Below are 23790 nucleotides of genomic sequence, written 5' to 3' on the forward strand. Positions count from 1 at the left end.
TCAAAGTCTTACCACTCCGTGCTGAAACCTGACACTAGACACAGTTATGCTACGTCTTGGCTCATTTGCATACTATCAGTGACTGGATGTTTACTGGGTGCTGAGGGGGAAGGGGTGTGTGTGTGCTGCGGAGCCTGTGAAGATACACACAGCGGAGGGACAGAGAGGTGAGAGGTAGCCGATACTGTATCTTGTCCGTTTTTCGGCAGATTTTTCAGCTACTGCAGTTACTTTTGTCAACTTGTAATATATTAATTTTGTGGTTATATTAAAATGTGCTTTCTCAACTTCCAAAAATGTTGATTTGAGGGGGCAATGCCCCCTCATGCCCCTGCGTACAGCCGGCCTCGCAATGCAGTGTTTAACAAAGGTGAAAGTAAACAATATAGTGGAGCAGACCCCAAGTATTGGCCATAATACATCGCTTACCGCCATGACGTAGTCATGCAAGCAATGACGTACAAGCAATGACGTAGTCATGGGTTAGGGTTATTACTTAACAGTGTGTTACATATAACCGCCCCAGACAATACCATAATGACACCTTATGTGTTTGTATATTTTAGGGATTGCTGAAAATCACCATTTTTATAGTAATTATTCAAGAGTTACACCAATAACGTTCCAACAAAACCAGTTCAATCCCCTCAGTGATCCGGCCGCATTATTGTTTATGAAATTCCAGGGAAGCAGAGAAGCAAGAGAGGGTGTGTGTGTAAAAATAACCATGTCGTATTCCAATTATAGATTATTAGACTCCTCAAAATTGGAGAAATAGTGATCAAACACTTCAATTAAAAATATCTGTGGTGAATCTTCATTCATTGTATTTTTCTTTTGTATGGTCCACATTAACCATTACAAAATGTCATAAAATATTTCAGGGGAATTTTACGACAGTGTCAAACTCCCTTACGGTTTGTTTTCATTCACGTCGTCATTAATCTGTCTCCCTTATATCCAACTTGTTTTCGGTTTCATTTCTTTAAATTAATTTAGACTTCAAGTTTAACTGGATTAATCAAGATATACCTTTATTTCCTGCAGAAGCTTTGAATTTGGGTGAGTCCGAGTCTTAAAACTGCAGATCAGGTAATAGGTTAGAATAACACCACATGCACCATAATGGGGCTTTGGATAATTTCTGCTTATTGCTACAATTAAAGTTTGAATTTGTGTCAGAAAACAGAATCCAGGGACACGTCAGCCCGGGGGCATTTTGAGTTATTGGCAGATTCAGAAAGTACAGTTTCTAAGCTTTCCAATGATGCCTTCCATGTGGAGATCTGACAATATTGGAAGAATGTGTGGCCTTTTGAAAGTGTATACCTCTTAAAACAGAAAAGGGAGAAAATCGCCCTCAAAGTTTTCCATCTCAGCTACTCTGGGTGGAGGGCGGGCACATAATGCTGCTCATTTGCATGATATTAAGGAAAGCCCTACCCCCTACGAGCTAGCACGATGCTACTTTCATGTAAACAAAAGATCACCACGTCAATTTTCCTTCCATGCAAAGTATGCCCAAAACAATTATGAAGTACAAAAATAAGTCCTAAAGTATACTTTAACGTTTTGTGGTTGAAAAATTACTCACACCGTAAGAAAGATCGGATAAAGGGGCAGATGATTATCAAGGATATTCCGGAGTAAACGGTTTTCTCATCGAGCCCCCAAGACGAGAAACTGCCGGTTCACTCAGTTCACGACAGTGTCACACACCACCAGCCAGAGAGAATTGGAAACACAGATTGGCTTGTGGATTTTTATTGTAAGCTGGCCACTGCTAAATATAGGGAAAATATTTGCATGTACGGTGGTGCTTGAAAGTTTGTGAACCCTTTAGAATTTTCTATATTTCTGCATAAATATGACCAAAAATATCAAATTTTCACACAAGTCCTAAAAGTAGATAAAGAGAACCCAGTTAAACAAATAAGACAAAAATATTATACTTGGTCATTTATTTATTGAGAAAAATGATCCAATATTACATATCTGTGAGTGGCAAAAGTATGTGAACCTCTAGGATTAGCAGTTAATTTGAAGATGAAATTAGAGTCAGGTGGTTTCAATCAATGGGATGACAATCAGGTGTGAGTGGGCACCCTGTATTAGTTAAAGAACAGGGATCTATCAAAGTCTGATCTTCACAACACGTTTGTGGAAGTGTATCATGGGACGAACAAAGGAGGTTTCTGAGGACCTCAGAAAAAAAAAAAAAGGAGTTGTTGATGCTCATCAGGCTGGAAAAAGTTACAAAACCATCTCTAAAGAGTTTGGACTCCACCAATCCACAGTCAGACAGCTTGTGTACAAATGGAGGAAATTCAAGACCACTGTTACCCTCCCCAGGAGTGGTCCACCAACAAAGATCACTCCAAGAGCAAGGCATGCAATAGTCGGCAAGGTCAAAAAGGACCCCAGGGTAACTTCTAAGCAACTGAAGGCCTCTCTCACATTGGCTAGTGTTCATGAGTCCACCAGAAGGAGAACACTGAACAACAATGGTGTTGCATGGCAGGGTTGCAAGGAGAAAGCCACTGCTCTCCAAAAAGAACATTGCTGCTCGTCTGCAGTTTGCTAAAGATCACGTGGACAAGCCAGAAGGCTATTGGAAAAATGTTTTGTGGATGGAGGAGACCAAAATAGAACTTTTGGGTTTAAATGAGAAACGTTAGGTTTGGAGAAAGGAAAAGACTGCATTCCAGCATAAAAACCTTATCCCATCTGTGAAACATGGTGGTGGTAGTATCATGGTTTGGGCCTGTTTTGCTGCATCTGGGCGAGGATGGCTGGAATTATACCAGCGAATTCTAAAAGAAAATGTCAGGACATCTGTCCATGAACTGAATCTCAGGGGGGGTCATGCAGCAAGACAACGACCCTAAGCACACAAGTCGTTCTACCAAAGAATGATTAAAGAAGAATAAAAGTTAATGTTTTGGAATGCCCAAGTCAAAGTCCTGACCTTCATCCAATCGAAATGTTGTGGAAGGACCTGAAACGAGCAGTTCATGTGAGGAAACGCACCAACATCCCAGAGTTGAAGCTGTTCTGTACGGAGGAATGGGCTAAAATTCCTCCAAGCCAGTGTGCAGGACTGATCAACAGTTACCGGAAATGTTTAGTTGCAGTTACTGCTGTACAAGGGGGTCACACCAGATACTGAAAGCAAAGGTTCACATACTTTTGTCACTCACAGATATGTAATATTGAATCTTTTTCCTCAATAAATAAATGACCAAGTATAATATTTTTTTGTCTCATTTGTTTAACTAGGTTCTCTATTTGTGTGAAAATCTGATGTTGTTTTAGGTCATATTTATGCAGAAATATAGAAAATTCTAAAGGGTTCACATACTTTCAAGCACCACTGTACTTCAATAAATGCATAAATGTAATCTTTAAAACATACACTTATTCAGTGTAATTACTGAAAGAAAATATGAAGTGGGCGATAATAGGTGAATCATCAAACTGTCCAAATGTCAGATCAAATGTCATTTATTACATCGATGGGTTTCTTTTTTGCGCCAATAATTCCCATGTGGTCATTCTGGTGGTGGTGAACACTTGATGAATCAGATTTATTATTAGTCGGCGACACGAAATCTGCCTGCTTCGTTTTTGCACAAACCTCACCCACTCTCGCTTTAGATTAGTGTCATTTCTCGGAAATTCGTGAACTGAATGGACTGTTGCATATGGATTTGAACATCCAAACACAACGCAGCGCTTTCCCATTGTTATTTTTCTAAGATTTCAACAACAATATCCAATTTCAGCGAGTAAACAAGCACAGAGTCAGATGAACCAAAATGACCCAGATAACCAGGGTTCCACGTGTGACATCAAGTGAGATTAGCCCTAGGGCAAGGCTGCCTTTTTCCGGGATCCAGAAACCACAATTTATCGATAGTTTTGTGCTTGATAGTAAAATAACAATGAATATTATTTTTCCCCTTGCTTTTAATTTTGGTCATTACTAATGATATATATTTATTTTTAAAGCATTATAAAAAAGCATTACATACACTTTAAAGCATAACAATTATCATAACTATACCTGCTTTTTGAGAAACTTTGTTAATCACTTCCCTTTCACTGAACTAGTAAATACATAGGAATAAAAAGATTATGATCAGGACAAGTGTAAAATCTTACTGCTTGTTCGACTGGATTAAAAAGTTCATGTCGAGCCATATGTGCATCATCATTAGTTTGAAACATGATGGTGGTATAAGGAAAAATAAGTCACAACATACATCCAAATAGGCTCGATGTAACCTGTAGATATGGGGTTACCTTACCTGTTCAGAATTTTCCGGATAAATCTGGAAGACCGCACGAGCACCTCTTGCCTAAAAAAAAAAAAAAAAAAAAAAAAAAAAACACGAATAAACAGATTTTTTTTTTTTTGGTTCCAAATCAAGAATGAATCTCTGTATTGTGTTAGCTGTGAGAAAGTCCTACCAGAGAGGAGTACAGTGTGCTGAAAAACCTAGAGAGTCTCTTGGGTGGACTGTGTGTCTTCTTATCCGCATTACACAGCCATTGCAGGGCAGAGATGCTGAGGATCACAATTTCACTTAGTTCATTTATAAATAAAGACTTTTGAACCCCCTCAATTAACATTTCTGCTTGCACTTTAAGGTACAGGACCAGTTGAAAGTTTGGACACACCTTCAACACATTCATTGTTTTTTCTTTATTTTTATGAATTAAAAGACACTTCATGTCTTAAAGTAACAATGGATGTCGTTTCTCTTTACTTAGTTGAGCGATTCTTGACACAATATGTACGGATTACTACAGTTGGTGTGGAATAGGGCTATTTACTATTTTTTTATTATTTACTATTTGATCTCAAACACATTAAGGCAAGAAACTCATCCACTAATTAACTTTTGACGAGATACACCTGTGAATTGAAAAGCATTATTTCGCGCCACAACTTATAAATTTGTCTCGTGCCCATTGTCATAAGGAAAAACAAACTACTGCCGCTATACTCGATCTAAAATACTTAACGCTCCTTATGAAACAGCTTTTCTTTCAGCGTGACCGCAACGCATGATGGTATATATTGCTTGGTTAGTGACCATCGGTTGTACACTACTTTTCACGGTGCATTGTGGGATACAATGAGTCCATTATAGGGTGTAATAATTCTTATTATACATTCGGACAGTAGTACAAAACGGCGAACTCACTATATAGGGAGTGATTTCGGAGGCAGCTCAGGTATGTTCCAGATGTTATTTCATAGTTTTGATGTCTTCAATTTTGTTCTACAATGTAGAAAATCCTACGAATTATTAGAGTATGGGTATACAAACTTTTGACTGGTATTATAACTGCTCTAGAATATGAAATTCTAACTATGAAATAATTAGAAGTGGACTGATAAATGTTTGAGTTTCTATTTTACTGGACCAAAAAAAAAAAATTTAGATCTAACTAGACGCAGCAAATATGGATCATTCTAATGAGACACTTGTAACACAGAACATAGTTTCAGCTAAAAGACAAATTGAACATTTAACAATTATTCACTGAAGGTGACATGAATATTGGTGAATAATAATCAAGACGAAGTTGAGGTTATTATTCACCGATATTCACTGAGCCTGAGGCGGATAACTGTCTTAGCATAAATACACAGGTGATTATTTTTTAAAAATCGTATTAAAAAAATCATTAATTTCAATCTTCAAAAGCGACATGCAAACGTAATAAAGGCGCAGCGCAGACTTGTCACTTATCTACGTCGACGCACATAAAATACTTTGTTTTTGAAATCGGTAAAATAAATCACAGTTCCACCTTACCTTTGAATAGTTTTAGACCAAACTTCGGAGCATCTTTAGTGCTGTTAGGAACAGCATTTTCTTTCATAATCTGTAATTCTTCCTCACTTACAGTGACAAAGCACTCAGACACTATTTTGCTGAGTCACTCGAGGCGATTATAAAGAAATAGTCAGAGTCTTTCAACCAATCAGTGCATGCAATTTCCTGTAATCACCTATGTATTTACACTAACGTGTAATATTAAAAGGTAAACTGCCTTTCAGATTTTTCAAGTGTAGGTCATAAAAATAATTTTCCCCGACACCCAATTATTTTTGTTTAGTGGAATGAAAGTTACTGAATTCGAATCACAGACTTCTAATTTTTAAGGTTTTTTTAATCGAATAATTAATGAATTTAAGGCCGCTTAGCCCTAAATTCTCCGCTATTTTTTCCTGCTTCACCATGACCCAATTCAAGACACTACGTCATGCATCACGTGGTGGGCTTTCCCCGTTCGCACAAGACATTTGCGGGATACAAATTTGAAACAGAAGAGAAAAATGGAGGATGCAAGTGTGCAAATGAAACGTGAAAGACCGACTACAGTAACAGAAAGCGAGAAGAAAAGACGTTGCTATATACGAAGGTAAGGAAACGCAGGACCAAACTAATAAATGTACATTCACGTCAACTACTGCACAGAGTTTTATAAATGATCTCCCAGAGTTACTGTATCAACTTTGATTGGGTCACTGTCAGCCCCTGCAGAACTTGATCAGGCAACTGAATGCTTAGTCAACATTCCACCATACCTTAGATAATGTAGCTCCTCTTAAAAGGAAAATAGTCAGAGACAAAAAATTAGCACCCTGGTATAATGACACTTGCACATTAAAACAGACCACTCGAAAATTGGAACGTAAATGGCGTCAAACAAAGTTGGTAGCGTTCAAATCAGAGTGGAAGGAGAGCTTCCTGAAGTATAAAAAAAAAGCTCTTAGTGCTGCTAGATCAACATATCTCTCCTCCCTAATGGAAGATAACAAAAATAATCCTAGATTCCTATTTAATACTGTAGCAAAATTAACCAGGAAGAAGTCCACTATAGACACATGCACACCTGTAGTATGTAGTAGCAACGACTTCATGAATTTTTTTTTAATGACAAAATTGAGAATGTCCGACAAAAAATTCAAACTACTAATTTAAGGTCAGACAATGTAAGTGACCCTGAAATTAAAAATATAACTGTATCAGATCATCAATTAGAATGTTTTACTCCCCTAAAAGAAACTGAATTACTTTCGTTAAACTTGGCATCAAAAGCCTCAACTTGTGTACTAGATCCCTTACCTACACATCTATTCAAACAGATAATACCTGAAGTGATTGAACCGCTTCTAAAAATAATAAATTCTTCTCTTACGATTGGCTATGTACCCAAATCCTTTAAACTAGCAGTTATCAAACCCCTGATTAAAAAAACCTGACCTTGATCCCTGTCAGCTGTCCAATTATCGGCCAATATCAAACCTCCCCTTTATCTCCAAAATCCTTGAAAAAGCTGTGGCACAGCAGTTATGCTCATATTTACATAGGAATAACATCCATGAAATGTATCAGTCAGGATTTAGACCTCATCATAGCACAGAGACAGCACTGGTTAAAGCAGCCCTCTCAATATATTTCTGAGAAAGGGGCAAGTAAGAAAGAGTAGTAGGCAGAGGTTAAGCCAGGGATCCCAGCAGTAATTGAAAAAAATAGAGGAATGTAAGAAACTATCAGCATGGGTCAAGGGGGCTGCAAGCTCTTTGCGAAGTGCAGGGGCAGTGCCCCTGCTGGGGGTACAGGGGGCGAAGCCCCCTGAAGCTGTTGAGATTTTAACATTTAAAGATGCTATAGAACACATTTTTTACATAGATTTAACATAGAAAAGCAACAGAATTTAACAATAATGTGTATCTATTTGATGCCATATTTTGTTATCTATGACATCAGTGGCAAAAAAAAATTTGAAAAATTAGACGAAAATGTAGCTTTGTAGAATATACTTGCCTAAATATTCCACTGATTTTGTTATAACAGTATCCATAGTTCATCTCATTTGTTTTTTTTTTGTTTAGAGTTAATGTCAATACTAGTCTAATATAAGCCACATTCATGTTTCAAAAATCATGAATATGAGCAGAAATCAATGATTTAGTAATATTAGATATATACATATGTACAGCAAATACTGGAGATATTTGATTTAAACCTCTCTTTTTGAAAGGTTTCACTGCAGAGGAATTTAATGCTCTTTTCTGGGGTGCATTCTGCGATCTTTCCTCCAGTTTTCTCTGCTTTTTTTTCTCTGATCTTTCCTTCTGCTTTTTCTGATGTTCCTGCAGTGCTCTTTTGGATAGTTTCTTGGCTACTCTGTTCGCATGAGCTTTTGTTTCAAGTTCTGTCTTCACCACATTCATTAATCTCTTCTTGGATTCAACTTCCTCTCTGGCTAAGCGCAACTACGCTTTCCACGACATATTGAATTAAGTTCAACGCATTAGAAACAAAAGCACGAACGGAGTTAAAACACGTTTTCTAGCAAATGGGCGCAGCCATATTGTTTTCTTGTTCTATCGCGTACAGTCTTGCAGTATTTACATCAATTTAACTTCAGAGTGTTCCCGAATGTCAACGAGAACAAACGAAGCCGACGAAAACATTGCTAAACAAGCAAACCAAATCAGAACGTATTCTGCTGGTCATTTTACTTAAACATATTTTTAACGGATATACAAGAGATTTTTAAAAAAAAAAACACTTTGGCTAGAAAATTAGTGGAATTCTGCTAAATAGCGGATGTCTGGGATCCATGTTAAGCATAAGCTGAGCAGAGGCTGCGTTAGCCGCCGCTGCGATGTATAAAAAAGAGGGGGATCTGGGGGTCCTCCCCTGGAAAATTTTGAAAATGTAGATGTTAAATGGTGAATTCTGAGTGATCCTGAATGCAAAATTTTATTTTTATGAAGTATAAACTATTAAATAAAAACTTGTGAATTTCAATTCTTTGAAAAACCACTGTGAGTAGCCAGCAATGGGGCGTTTGTAGGCGGCAAAATCACCGGTTGCCGGCAGTTATTGAGAGGACTGTTAAAGTAGTGAACGACCTACTGTTGGCGTCTGATCAGGGCTGTGTCTCACTGCTTGTGTTGCTTGACCTTAGTGCAGCATTTGATACCACTGATCATTCCATTCTTCTGGATAGACTAGAAAATGTTGTGGGAGTTAAGGGAACAGCCCTCTCCTGGCTCAGGTCTTATTTTACTGATCGCTATCAGTATGTTGATGTAAATGGTGATATTTCTAGATGTACTGAGGTAAAGTTTGGTGTTCCACAAGGTTCTGTCTTGGGTCCACTGCTTTTTTCTTTATATATGTTACCTCTGGGTGATAATTGTATTGTATTAATTGTATTGTATTATTGTAACATTGTATTAGTTTCCACTATTATGTTGATGACACGCAGTTGTTTGTTTCTGCAAAACCAGATGAGAGACACCAGCTTAATAGAATTGAGGAATGTGTAAAGGACATTAGACACTGGATGCTTATTAACTTCCTTCTGCTTAACTCTGACAAGACTGAAGTACTTGTACTAGGACCACATGCAGCTAGAAGTAAGTTTTCTGATTACATAGTAACTCTGGATGGCCTTTGTTTCTTCATGTGCAGCAGTAAAAGTCCTCGGAGTGATTATTGACCCCAGTCTTTCATTTGAAACTCACAATGATCACATTACCCAGGTAGCTTTCTTTCATCTCAGAAATATTGCTAAGATAAGAAATTTAATGTCACTACATGACGTGGAAAAACTAGTTCATGCTTTCGTTACCTCCAGGTTGGATTACTGTAATGCCTTACTGTCTGGATGTTCCAATAAGTGCATAAACATGCTTCAGTTAGTTCAAAATGCAGCAGCAAGAGTCCTTACTTGAACTAGAAAATATGACCACATCACCCCTGTCTTATCCACACTGCATTGGCTCACAATCAAATTTCGTATTGATTATAAAGTACTACTATTGACCTTTAAAGCACTGAATGGTCTCGCACCACAGTACCTGAGTGAACTTCTGCTCCTCCATGACCCGCCACCCCTACTTAGATCAAAAGGTGCAAGCTATCTGCTGGTACCTCGTATAGTGAAGGCTACATCAGGGGGCAGAGCCTTTTCTTACAAAGACCCACAGTTATGGAACAGCCTTCCAAGTAGTGTCCAGGAATCAGACACAGTCTCAGCATTTAAGTCTAGGCTGAAAACATATCTGTTTAGTCAAGCCTTTTGTTAATGGTGTTTATGAGGTAACGGTGTAGATCTGGAGGGTCCTCAGACAGAGTGTTTTGGTAAACTGGGATGTATGGATGCTGTCAGTCCCCACTCGCTTGCTCACTCGAGTTTGTTGACGGTGTAGTGGCTGGCTGCTTTATGTCCTGGGGCTCCCTCATGCCTGTGTTACCTTCTGGCTCTCCCCTTTTAGTTATGCTGTCATAGTTAGTTGCCAGAGTCCCTGCTTGTACTCAGTGCAATATGTATACTATTCCTACTTATCCAGGTGACATTGGGCATACCTAACAACCTGTGTTTTCTCTCTCTTCTTTCTCCCCCCATCCCCCCCCAAATCTGTCCCTCTGAGTTACATGTTGGTCCTGGGATCGAGATGCTGACCTCTTCTGCTCCTCGGACCTGCCTGATCCATCCTGGTGCCCTGTGTCAAGTTGGAGTCTCATCGCATCACTCCTGTGGAGGGCAGTCCCATGTGGACAGTTGGGGGTCACGCCTGGAGGACACTCTGGACTCTTGCAGTGGTGCTTTTGTGGCTGGGGACTGCTGTTGACTTTAGGACTGCAGTTGATTTGCTGACTTTAGGACTGCAGTTGTCATGAACGGTTTTGCGCTCGGGTTTCCGTCGGTGGGGGGTTTATAGCATCAACAAAGCTGACTTTGTTAGGACTGTTAATGTTATAGTCATGTTGTCTGTTGTTGCCCGGATGGGGATGGGTTCCCTTTTGAGTCTGGTTCCTCTCAAGGTTTCTTCCTCATGTCATCTGAAGCCTAGGTCACAACCGGACGTACGATTTTTTGGCCGTGCGATTTTTGGCGTTTCCCAAATCGCTTCGGTTTTTTTGTTCATGGAGAAAGACACATGTTGGCCGTAAGTTTGTCTTGCAAGCTGAAAAAAACGTAAGCGCCCGTAGAGTTTGTTTGGCATGACAAAGAACCTCTGCGGCCAGTCTACGGCTCGAAAATCAGCATGTCACACACGCGCCCTCCGTGCGTTTCTTGCGTTTTTTCCACATAGACCGGCCGTAGGAGCATGTACGGCCAGTTGTGACCTAGGCTTGAGGGAGTTTTTCCTTGCCACCGTCGCCACAGGCGTGCTCGTTGGGGATAGATTAGGGACAAAATTAGCTCATATTTTAAGTCGTTCAAATTCTGTAAAACTAATTTGCGACAATGTTTATTGTTAAAAGTGCTATACAAATAAACTTGACTAATAAATATCAGCGGTCAGCGAGCACCTCGGTGTGATCAGCTGTTCATTTCGTGACAGAATGATGGAACTGTCAGTACACGGTCAAGGTAAACCTGCGTATGCACACACGAACTTCCTCTGTCTGCTTGACTGCGTGAAACGAGCGATTTCATGCACATTTGCACAAGAATCCCTTCAAATTAAACTAGACAGGGACACTCTAACGAGTGCAAACCCCGCCTTTTCCCTATTAAAATACATTGGGCGAAAATTTCGAAGTTCTGCCATGACCTTGACCTTTGACCTCCAAAATTTAATGGTTTCCTTCCTGGGTGATTGGCAACACATGTACAAAATTTGGTCCAAATCGATCCATTGGTTCTTGAGATATCTTGCAGACACACAGACAGACAGACAGACAGATACACACACACACACACACACACACACACACACACACACACAGACTGACGCAGGTGAAAATAATAACCCCTCCGACTACTGTCGGCGGGGTTAATAACTTCCCAGCCACAGAATGGCCTGATATTTTGTGAGATATTATAGAAATAAACATATATATCACAATGACCAAATTTCAGAGGGAACTAAATTTCATCGATTTTATGAAATCAAAAGGCCATCTAGCTTTAACTCCAAGATAAATCTAGGCAGAGAGTAAATTAGTCTTGCACTAAGTGCTTGACTGAAGAAGTGCACTTTAATAAAACACTCTTTTAAAAAGAGTCACATTTTCCAGATTCTGATGTTCTTGTGAACACTAACTGAAGCTCTTGGCCTCCATCTGCCCCACGACTGGCTGACGAGATAAGTGCATGAATGTGTAAGCGCGTACATCAGCTTAGTGTTTGTTTGTTCTCCCCCCCCCCCCCCCCCTTTACCTGATACAGCCGTCAAAAGTCCCTGGTCTGAAAGGCATTCCTTGTCCCATGTCTCCTAGTACGAGATCTCCATCCACCTCCCTGTCCAAGGCAACATCTTACAGAGGAAAAGAGCAAACAATATTTATATGTTCATGTCATGAAGGAGAAGTAAAAGAAGAAGTTGTTACTATGTTATTATATTGCAGTTATGTTCCTTTATTGTGTACATGTCAGATAATGTGGAGTGTCTGATCCAAGTCTTATAATAATAATAATAATAATAATAATAATAATAACAACAACAACAACTAAGTGTAATATCACTGTAGTGAAAATGTGGATATGAACACTCGCACTCACTTAACATGGCAGTGCTGATGTCCACACCAACCCAGTAATGGCTTTCTTCTGATAAATAATCTCCACTGAGTCCAGAGCCACAGCTGAAGACAGACAACAACATGCAAACAGATGACATCTAACAGACACAGCTAATCTCTGTACCTGCTAATTACAGTACAGAAATTTTCATATTTTCTATCATTATCCAGTCAAATATCAGTATTTTTCTAGAAAAAAACTGATCTAGGGAAAAAAAACTGGCAAATTAAATAAGAACAGAGCAAATTAAAAAAAGTTGAAATATTAATCTAGTTTTAGTACCTTTATTTAAAGCGAGACAGCCTTCCAATTTCATAAAATCTGTGAAATTTAGTTCCCTCCGAAATGTGGTCATTGTGATGTTTATTTCTGTAATATCTCAAAAAAACCAGGCCATTCTGTGGCTAGGAAGTTATTTGAGGGGATTCCCTTGCAAATAATGTGCATGAACTCGCTCGCTTCACAGAATCAAGCAGACAGAGGAAGTCCGTGTGTGCACGTGCAGGTTTACCTTGACCATGCACTGACAGTTCCATCATTCTGTCGCTAAACAAACAGCTGATCACACAGAGGTGCTCGCTGACTGCCGATAATTATTAGTTTGGTCCTGCATTTCCTTTCCTTCATATATAACATAACATCTTTTCTTCTCGTTTTCCGTTACTGTAGTCCTCTTTCACGTTTCATTCACACACTTGCATCCTCCATTTTTCTCTCCCGTTTCAAATTTGTATCTCACAATGCCTTGTGCAAACAGGGAAAGCACACCACATGATGCAGGACATAGTATCTTGAATTGGGTCATGGTGAAGCAGGAAAAAATAGCAGAGAATTTGGGGCCAAGTGGCCCTAAATTCATTAATTGTTCCATTTAAAAAAATAATAATAAAATTAGAAGTCTGTGATTTGAATTCAGTAGCTTTCGGGCCACTAAACAAAAATAATTGGGTGTCGGGGAAAATTCTTTTTTGACCTAAACTTGAAAAATCTGAAAGGCAGTCTACCTTTAAATCGCCCCAAACACATACCCTACATCCAGCAAATAGCAAGGCTGATCATCTGGCAAGTTCAGCAGCTCCACTGCTCTCTCCGACATCTGGGTCTGGATCTCGATTATCCGAGAGCTTTATGGAACACAGCAAGCAACAATTACAGCAAGCAATTCATCATTGGCAACTTTACAGAAACACAAAACTGCTGATCTTAAAAAGCTACCTTACAAAGACATGGGAGGTGTATCAGACTGTCAAAGACACTTACTTTTGAGAATATTTCTTTGCCTCTTCCTCATTGTAGAACTGGAAATATAATAAGTAAACATTAGGCGGGGCAGCATTCAACAGATTTTAGACCAGATTAGAGAGATGACTTTACTTTTAACTAGCACTTTGCTATTAAAGCAAGCATGCAACATTACTGTCAGATGCTTCTAAAGCACAGAAAAATGTTTTACATTTTGTCACTTTGTTGATATTTAAGAGACATTACCTAATGTAATAAGTAAAGAATAAATAAGTAGGAAAATAATCAGTGCAGCCTGATATGAAATGGAGTCATTTATCGCACTGACATTAACTTCTCAAAAAACATTTTACTCTCCTTATACCACAGCAATTTGCCAACAATTACAATTTTTCATCTCATCTCATTATCTCTAGCTGCTTTATCCTGTTCTACAGGGTCGCAGGCAAGCTGGAGCCTATCCCAGCTGACTACGGGCGAAAGGCGGGGTACACCCTGGACAACTCGCCAGGTCATCACAGGGCTGACACAGACAACCATTCACACTCACATTCACACCTATGGTCAATTTAGAGTCACCAGTTAATCTAACCTGCATGTATTTGGACTGTGGGGGAAACTTTATTAATAAAGAAATTATCCTTTTTAGGATTTATATTTACAGCTGATATTGTGGAACATGAAACAAATTAATTTCTTTCAATCACTTACACACGTCTAGTGCCTTATTCCTTTTATACCACAGCAAAAAATTTTCTTATTCTCTAAAGAAATCAGAAAAATAATTAAAGTCAGCTGCTTTTATTACTTATAGTACGTAATATAGCATTGATTAACGGCCATTTCTCGCCAGGCTCTTTTTTTTTTCTCCCTTGAAATTAAGATGACAAAAAATTGCAGCCTGTGATGTTACCAAGAAACCAAAAAGCCAGAAAGATGTTCATGTGGTGGAAAAAGTATTGACCTGTTACTAGAGACTCCTTCCATAAACGTTAATGAAACATCTCCTCATGGAAAGCTTCATAAGGTTTATAATGATGTACTTTTCTTTGTTAACAGCACTTTTTATTTTTAAATAAAGCATTTATTAATATATAAACATCTAAACTGTTAGTCTATGATTTGAATGGATTTGCTACTGACATAAAACTGAATTTCAAATGTGTCTTTACTCCCTATGCAGTATATGTTCACTGCATAGTATCTAAAATAATGGTATCTACACAGTACATGTTACAACAAGTCCAACATGGAGCTGTTTGGGTTCCAGACCCACTCTGACTCTGATTACTCACCACCTCAGGAGGTGCCATGTGCTCGGGTCTGCGACAACTAGCAGCCATGTTTGTTATGTCTGAGAACTACAATATCACACTAAACACAGAAAAATATAAACCAGCGCGGTGTCTATCGCTCTTGAAAAAAAAAACAAGCATGAGCACTATATACACATGGCGGGTCAATATTACGTCACTTTTAAGCGACGCTGACAGAATTTCTTAAAGAGACAGGCGTTAGAAAAACATCTGAATGGTGGCGGTGAAAAATGACAACGGTTTTCATTTTTGAGATATCCATTTATTTCTCATCTCATCTCATTATCTCTAGCCGCTTTATCCTTCTACAGGGTCGCAGGCAAGCTGGAGCCTATCCCAGCTGACTACGGGCGAAAAGGCGGGGTACACCCTGGACAAGTCGCCAGGTCATCACAGGGCTGACACATAGACACACAACCATTCACACTCACATTCACACCTACGGTCAATTTTAGAGTCACCAGTTAACCTAACCTGCATGTCTTTGGACTGTGGGGGAAACCGGAGCACCCGGAGGAAACCCACGCGGACACGGGGAGAACATGCAAACTCCGCACAGAAAGGCCCTCGCCGGCCCCGGGGCTCGAACCCAGGACCTTCTTGCTGTGAGGCGACAGCGCTAACCACTACACCACCGTGCCGCCTATCCATTTATTTTATTTTTATTAATAAATACTATATGAAAAGTAAAAGGAAAAGTATAAAAATATTATTTTAAACCCACATGCTTTATCAACTGTTAATTTTATTACCAAGAAAAGCCAAAAACACACCACATATTCTGCTTTAACATGCATCAAAAGTGCAAAATAATGAGAACATTAAAGGTAGACTGCCTTTCAGATTTTTCAAGTGTAGGTCATTAAAAGAATTTTCCCTGGCACCCAATTATTTTTGTTTAGTGGAACAAAAGCTACTGAATTCGAATCACAGACTTCCAATTTTATTAGTTTTTTTAATAGAACAATTAATGAATTTGGGGTGGCACGGTGGTGTAGTGGTTAGCGCTGTCGCCTCACAGCAAGAAGGTCCTGGGTTCGAGCCCCGGGGCCGGCGAGGGCCTTTCTGTGTGGAGTTTGCATGTTCTCCCCGTGTCCGCGTGGGTTTCCTCCGGGTGCTCCAGTTTCCCCCACAGTCCAAAGACATGCAGGTTAGGTTAACTGGTGACTCTAAATTGACCGTAGGTGTGAATGGTTGTCTGTGTCTATGTGTCAGCCCTGTGATGACCTGGCGACTTGTCCAGGGTGTACCCCGCCTTTCGCCCGTAGTCAGCTGGGATAGGCTCCAGCTTGCCTGCGACCTTGTAGAAGGATAAAGCGGCTAGAGATAATGAGATGAGATGAATTAATGAATTTAGGGCCACATGGAGCTAAGTTCTTGACTATTTTTTCCTGCTTTATTTATATTTAAAGACTTATTTATTGCACATTACTTTTTTTCTCCACATATGGAGTTTCAGAGGCAGTGTTTGTATTTAATTTATTATTGTAATGTCTTTATTAGGCTATTCAATTCATATTTATGAATGAACATGTACTTTCTTTGGTGTAGATAAATAATTTTGATTATTCTAAGTGCTTTCTGAAGTCATTATAAAGCAGTCAGGGTATTTCAGATTCAAAGAGTAAATTCCTGTAACTTCCACAGGATAAAATGAAAAATGCCTCGGTGAGGAAAAAAATTAGCTTTAGAGAGAGAGAGATAGCTTTATTAAGAACAAGATCCACTCAGCTGACACTGGTTTCCATTGGAGATGTGTATAAACTTATGCTAATAATCTATATCTACTTTATTAAATTCATAAAATATATAATATAACTAATATAAAATAAGTAATATATAATATGAATACAATTTGCATTCCATTTATAAAAATATATCTAAAAACTAGAAGTGCTTCCAGAAGTTAATTCTAAATTTCTTAGTAGTCTCAGAATTTTGAACATAGTCGGGCAGAGAATTATATAACATGACAGCTTAAAAAAAAAAAGCAAAAGTCCCATGTCCTGATTTTGAGTTTATTAAACATTATGCTATTAAAGGTAGACTGCCTTTCAGATTTTAAGTGTAGGTCATAAAAATAATTTCCTTGACACCCAATTATTTTTGTTTAGTGGACCGAAAGCTACTGAATTCAAATCACAGACTTCCAATTTTATTAGATCTTTTTTTTTAATAGAACAATTAATGAATTTATTTTTTCCTGCTTCACCATGACCCAATTCAAGATACTATGTCATGCATCACGTGGTGGGCTTTCCCCGTTCATGCAAGGCATTGTGGAATACAAATTTGAAACAGGAGAGGAAAATGGAAGACACGAGTGTGCGAATGAAAAGTGAAAGACAGACTACAGTAACAGAAAGCGAGAAGAAAAGAAGTTATGTTGCGATGGAAAGGAAACGCAAGACCAAACTAATACATATCGGCGGTCAGCAAGCACCTCGGTGTGATCAGCTGTTCGTTTAGTGACAGAATGATGTAAATGTCAGTGCATGGTCAAAGGTAAACCTGCACATGCGCATACAGACTTCCTCTGTCTGCCTGACTGTGTAAAGCAAGCGATTTCATGCACATTATTTGCTCAGGAATCCTCTCAAATTAAATAACTTCCCAGCCACAGAATGGCCTGATTTTTTGTGAGATATTACAGAAATAAACATTTATATCACGATGACCACATTTTAGAGGGAACTAATTTTCACCGATTTTATGAAATCGAAAGGCAGTCTTGCTTTAAATGAACATTGCCAACAACTTAAAAAAAGTATACTGATGTATGTAAGATGTAAGGTTTACAGAACAATTATATATACTCACACTAACTCAAAGAGTAAATATCTTCATAGGTTTAAACAAACGATCCAAATTTTGGGTAATACTACGCGTGTACTATGTTTTTTGTTGACCTTTTTTAATTAATAAAATTAATGAAATTGAATATAAAAGCGTAGTCAGAACTACTTCCGGTGTCAGCTCGCTCTGATTGGCTGGCTGTCTCTACCGGAAGTTCACGTTCCGTAATGGCTGAGGTGAGATGGAAAGTGGGAACCGGTGTGTACAAACTTTGTCCTTTTAAAAACAACAAACCGTGTCTTCTCGTTAACTAATAGTCGTTCTGTTGGTGTATTTGGGGCATGTTTTAGTTTGGGGATATTTGAAAATAACAATGATAATGAGAAAGCAGCTCCTCAGGACTTCCTGCTCTCTCCTGCGCGTGACTGAGACACGGTGTCCTGCTGTTGTGAGTCTGATCATCACCCGGTCTCACAGTAACAACACAAACTCTTCACTTCACACCACTAAAACGGCCTATTACGACATTCTGAGGGTCTCCCCAAACGCCACGCAGGCGCAGATCAAGACAGCGTACTACCGTCAGAGCTTCCGCTTCCATCCGGACCGGAACGCAGGCAGCGATGAGGCCGTGCGCCGCTTCACCGAGATCAGTGAAGCCTACATAGTACTGGGGAACGTTAGCCTCAGGAGAAAGTATGATCACAGTGTCCTGAGCTTGGCGGATGTCCAAAACGCCGGGAGACCCTCTCGGAAAGACACGGCACGTCCTCTGAGCCCGGATCAGCAGCTGCGGCACTCCCGGTCCGTCCCGAGCTCAGGAGGGAAGTCCATGTTCGACTTCGACGCTTTTTATCGAGCGCATTACGGCGAGCAGCTGGAGAGAGAGCAGAGCCTGCGCCGGTGGAGAGCGCTGAGAGAACAGGCACAACAAGAGGACTTCCGGAAATGGAAACTGGAGAAAGGGACTGAGATGGCAGTCGGTGCGCTGCTGGGTTTCGGAGTTGTCCTTCTGTTCAGTCTCAAATCATAAAATATAACCTGGTGCGTATATGCAGAAAAAAAGGAGCGTCACTGAATTATTCGACTCCCCGCTTCTACCTGTGGGCTTAGCACCTTTTGTAAAGGTGTATTCGGTAAGATGATGACTCAGTTGGCTGTTAAAGACCCGCCCACGTTCATGAAGCTCCGCCCCCATGATCTTCAGTGGTCCCACAAGCATCAGTACAGTGATTGACAAGAGGCTCATCAAAACAAAAGAGAGCATTCTGGAACAGAATTCAGTTTTCTAAATGGGTTTTCTCAGCAACTTAATACACTTTTGCTAATGTCACGGCTTAATTTTATTTTTTACTTAACCGTGTCTTTCAGAGGGTGGCCTGGTAGTGTAGTGGTTAACACTGTCGCCTCACAGCAAGAAGGTTCTGGGTTCAAACCTCATGGCTGATGGGGGCCTTTCTGTGTGGTGTTTGCATGTTCTCCCCCGTGTCTGTGGGAGTTTTTATACCACTTATCCATTGCAGGTCATGGTTTCCTCCAGGTGCTCCAGTTTCCCCCACAGTTCAAAGAAATGCAGATGAGGTAAAATACCCAGCTGCTGGGGTTGTACAAGACAGTGCATACTTGGTGCCAGTCCCAAGCCTGGATAGACTGGGGAGGGTTGTGTCAGGAAGGGCATCCGGTGCCAAATCAAATATACGGAACAGATCCACTGTGACAATCCCGCATGTACAAAAGTAGCTGAAAGATGATGATGATGATGATTTAATCACGTCTCTCAGGGGGTGGCCCGGTGGTGCAGCGGTTGATACTGTCTCCTCACAGCAAGCAGGTTCTGGATTCGAACTTGCTAATCAACTGGGGTCTTTCTGTGTGGAGGTTGCATGTTCTCCCCACGCGTTTTATGGATTTCCTTCGACAGTCTGAAGGCATGCGGATTAAGTTAACCAGGAGTGAAAATGGCTGGCTGTCTCTCTGTGTTTGTCCCATGATAGACTAGCAACCTGTCAAGGATGTACAGTACCTCATCTCTCAGCTGTCACCTAGTGTCAGCTGGGATTGGCTCCAGCTTGACTGCGACCCACTATGGATAAGTGGTATGAATGAATTAATGTTTTCCAGGTTATTTATACAAGCAAGGATTGAGAGAAAAAACAACTATTACACCTTTAAATGGCTGAGAAACCCGATTTGGAAAACTGACTTCTGGTGTGGAACACTTGTTTGTATTGAGATCAGTCATTTTATGTTATTATGCAAATGATGTAGACAGTTGACAGGCCAGTGTTAATCCAGAGGGCGGAGCTGAGAGGGCATGAGTAATAAAATAGCAGCATGAGTTAAAAAAAAATTCACATTTCATACTCACCTACTTAACTGTTCGAGATTCCATCTTGGAAAAGAAAATATGAGCTAATGCACTTTTTTAAGGACCATTATTATACCTTTAGATTAGATTTTAGAGTCAGGAAGCACAGGAAACCAACTCTGGTCCTGAAGTCGCTCCCATTTCCTGTACATTTTACAGTTTTCTGTGCTCTTCAGTACAAGAATTCAGTTGATATGTAGCTGATTAGCTGAATCTTGTGTGTTGAGAGAAGGGAAAACATTAACGTTCAGTAGGGACAACACCACGATGAACAGGATTGAGAACCTTTATTTTACACTACGTTCAATTCTCCAGGTACAAGATGTATATTAAAATTTGCATAAACAGCAACCAGTCAATTAAGTGTATTTCTGGAATTAATAAATTAATAAACATTTATGTCATGTCATACAAAGAAAGTTGAAACTGGGAAGGTCTCACAGGACTTGTTTTGCCTTTAAACCATACTGTATTGTCCTTCAGTTGATGAAGAAACTAAAGGATCCAATCGTACTCATGTTTCAGCAGTTTTATGGTTCGGTCCTTGAATGCAGCCAAAAATGTTTCTTCTGTTTTAAGCTTTGCAGTTTACCTGGATCAGGTGTAGCATCTAATTATTTTGTCCCTGGAGTTTTTTTAAACTACTGTTTTAACAGACTGATTTTAATATCCTGTTTAAAGCTGTTCCCAACTGCATAATTTGCACATTAATAAATTTCTTAGACTAATCAGTCAACTCTAATAGTTATATGATAAACCAAATCTAACCTTATGATCTTTACAGGAAGAATACCTCAGGGTGATGAATAAAAGCTATGGTGAAGTAAATTTGTGAAACTTGTGTTGTCAAGATTGAATACAAATCATACACTGCAATCACAGACTTGCATTCCAAAAAAGTTGGGACACTGTAAAACATAAATAAAAACAGAATATTACAATTCACAAATCATGGAAACCCAATATTTCTTTGAAAATGTTACAGAGACAACATATCAAATGTTGAAACTAAGAATTTTTGTTTTGTTTTTTTTAATATATGCTCATTTTGAATTTGATGTCAGTAACGTTTCAAAAAAGTTGGGACAGGGCAACAAAAGAACGAAAAAGTTGTGTAATTCTAAAAAAATAAAATAATTTGGTTAATTGGCAACAGGTCAGTAACATGATTGGGTATAAAAAGAGCATCACGGAGAGGCGGAGTCTCTCAGAAGTAAAGATGGGGAGGGGTTCACCGCTCTGTGAAAGACTACATGGGCAAACAGTGCAACAATTTAAGAATAACATTCCTCAATGTAAAACTGCAAAGAACTTGGGGATCACATCATCTATGGTACATAATATCATTAAAAGATTCAGAGAATCTGGAGAAATCTCTATACAAGAGACAAGGCTGAAAACTGACAATGGATGCCTGTGATCTTCAGGCCCTCAGGTGACACTGCATTAAAAGCAGACACATGTCTGTGGTGGAAATCACTGTATGGGCTCAGGAACACTTCAGAAAACAATCATCTGTGAAAACAGTTCATTACTGCATCCACAAATGCAAGTTAAAACCAGATATAAACAATATCCAGAAACACTGCCACCTTCTCTGGGGCCCGAGCTCTTTTACGATGGACTGAGGGGAAGTGGAAAATTGTCCCAAGGTCTGACAAATCAAAAGTAGAAATTCTTTTTAGAAATCATAGACACCGTGCCCTCCAGGCTAAAGAGGAGAGGGACTATCAGGCTTATCAGTGCAAACTGTGAGTAAAAGAGTCCAGGTGCTAAACTGGCCTGCCTGCAGTCCAGACTCGCAGTTCCCATTTAAAACATCTGGCGCATAAAGACTACGTTCAGACTGCACCCTGAAACGACCCATATCCGATTTTTTTGCCCATATGCGACCTGTATCCGATTTGTTATTGACAATCTGAACAACACAGATCCGATTTTTTCACATGCGACCCAGGCCGCTTGGATATGTGGTCCTAAATCCGATGCATATCCGATATTTTCACATGCGACTGCAGTCTGACCGGACAGGTCGCATTCATGTGACCTACACGTCATCAACAAGAGACAAACATCACTATTCTGCGTTGGCTAATCCCGCCTCTTTGGTGAAAAACAACAACATTTGTACAGTTTTCAGAATTTAAATAGACTTTTATAGAATTGATCAAGCTAATGGTGGATTTGGTAGGGACGTGGATGTTTATCTGTTAGCCTGATTAAATAAAACAGTTTCTATAACCGATTTATAACTTAAACCATCCTGTATTACAAGATTATAAGATTGTTCTGGAAATTTCCAGTAATTTGACACCTTCGGTCTCATTACTCTGCTGCCCACATTAATCAGATTATTGTGTGAGTTCCACCGCCGCCAAAAAAACCACATCGCCAGGTCTCACCTCATCTCCATAGCAAACTGCACTGGTGTTTATGCACCTTGAGCCAGCGCTGAGAGAAGTTGCAGAATTCATCTGGCTATAAACAATCTAAATAAATATTTATAAAAATGTAGAAAAAGTTTATTAATATGACGAAATAAGGGCGGCACGGTGGTGTAGTGGTTAGCGCTGTCGCCTCACAGCAAGAAGGTCCTGGGTTCGAGCCCCAGGGCCGGCGAGGGCCTTTCTGTGTGGAGTTTGCATGTTCTCCCCGTGTCCACGTGGGTTTCCTCTGGGTGCTCCGGTTTCCCCCACAGTCCAAAGACATGCAGGTTAGGTTAACTGGTGACTCTAAATTGACCGTAGGTGTGAATGTGAGTGTGAATGGTTGTCTGTGTCTATGTGTCAGCCCTGTGATGACCTGGCGACTTGTCCAGGGTGTACCCCGCCTTTCGCCCATAGTCAGCTGGGATAGGCTCCAGCTTGCCTGCGACCCTGTAGAAGGATAAAGCGGCTAGAGATAATGAGATGAATATGACGAAATAAATATGTGCAAATTATTAAGCCTAAATTAAGAGTTTGGTAATACAGCGGCCGTATCCCAAATGACTGCCTACTGAAGCTCGAGTCCACTATATGGAGTTTAAAAATCCATTACTTCCTAGTAACATGTAGTGCACTTATATAGAAATTAGAGAGACATTTAGGAGTCAACCCTCGTTACCAGGCTACACGTTTTCATTTCAGTTCAGAAACAAAAACACACACGAGACCTCACACTTTAACACTAACCAGATAATTAAACAAACAAAAAAAGAAAATCATTAAACTTGAAGAGTGCGCTTTTTTTTTTGTTTACGTATTAGGTAGATGTGCTTATTACATGTCAATTTGCGCATGCGGGACACTTTTGGGTCGTTTTCCGTTCATATTGGAGATCGCATACAAGTCTCATGTAATTGGTAATGTGAGGCGATGCAACACAGTGGTAAACATACCCGTCCCAACTTTTCTGAAACATGTTGCTGACATCAAATTCAAAATGAGCATATATTTTTCAAAACACAAAATTTCTCAGTTTCAACATTTGATATGTTGTCTTTGTACTATT

General features: G+C 39.6%; 2 protein-coding genes across 2 annotated transcripts in view; one reads left to right on the forward strand and one right to left on the reverse strand.

The window, feature by feature from the left end:
* The window catches only part of bud23 (BUD23 rRNA methyltransferase and ribosome maturation factor), a 68347-nt gene extending 53049 nt beyond the window's left edge, over positions 1 to 15298 (reverse strand). Inside the window, exons 1-7 of the mRNA XM_060905882.1 lie at positions 15114 to 15298; positions 13837 to 13874; positions 13605 to 13700; positions 12556 to 12638; positions 12214 to 12310; positions 4474 to 4570; positions 4311 to 4361 (exon numbers count right to left, since the gene is read on the reverse strand). Coding sequence (XP_060761865.1) covers positions 4311 to 4361; positions 4474 to 4570; positions 12214 to 12310; positions 12556 to 12638; positions 13605 to 13700; positions 13837 to 13874; positions 15114 to 15161 — 510 coding nt within the window. The 5' untranslated portion in view covers positions 15162 to 15298. The remainder of the gene's footprint in view (positions 1 to 4310; positions 4362 to 4473; positions 4571 to 12213; positions 12311 to 12555; positions 12639 to 13604; positions 13701 to 13836; positions 13875 to 15113) is intronic.
* A 2825-nt stretch (positions 15299 to 18123) lies between these two features.
* On the forward strand, positions 18124 to 21126 carry dnajc30b (DnaJ (Hsp40) homolog, subfamily C, member 30b). Its single transcript, XM_060905884.1, has one exon. The coding sequence runs from the start codon at positions 18304 to 18306 to the stop codon at positions 18961 to 18963; it is 660 nt and encodes a 219-aa protein (XP_060761867.1). The 5' UTR covers positions 18124 to 18303; the 3' UTR covers positions 18964 to 21126.
* The last annotated feature ends 2664 nt before the right edge of the window (positions 21127 to 23790 follow it).

Source organism: Neoarius graeffei, chromosome 23 (assembly GCF_027579695.1).
Source record: "Neoarius graeffei isolate fNeoGra1 chromosome 23, fNeoGra1.pri, whole genome shotgun sequence".
In the NCBI taxonomy this organism is placed as follows: domain Eukaryota; kingdom Metazoa; phylum Chordata; class Actinopteri; order Siluriformes; family Ariidae; genus Neoarius; species Neoarius graeffei.

Bases quoted from the DNA above. Each gene is read 5' to 3' on its own strand.
- dnajc30b (XM_060905884.1), top strand. From the start codon at position 18,304: ATGATAATGAGAAAGCAGCTCCTCAGGACTTCCTGCTCTCTCCTGCGC.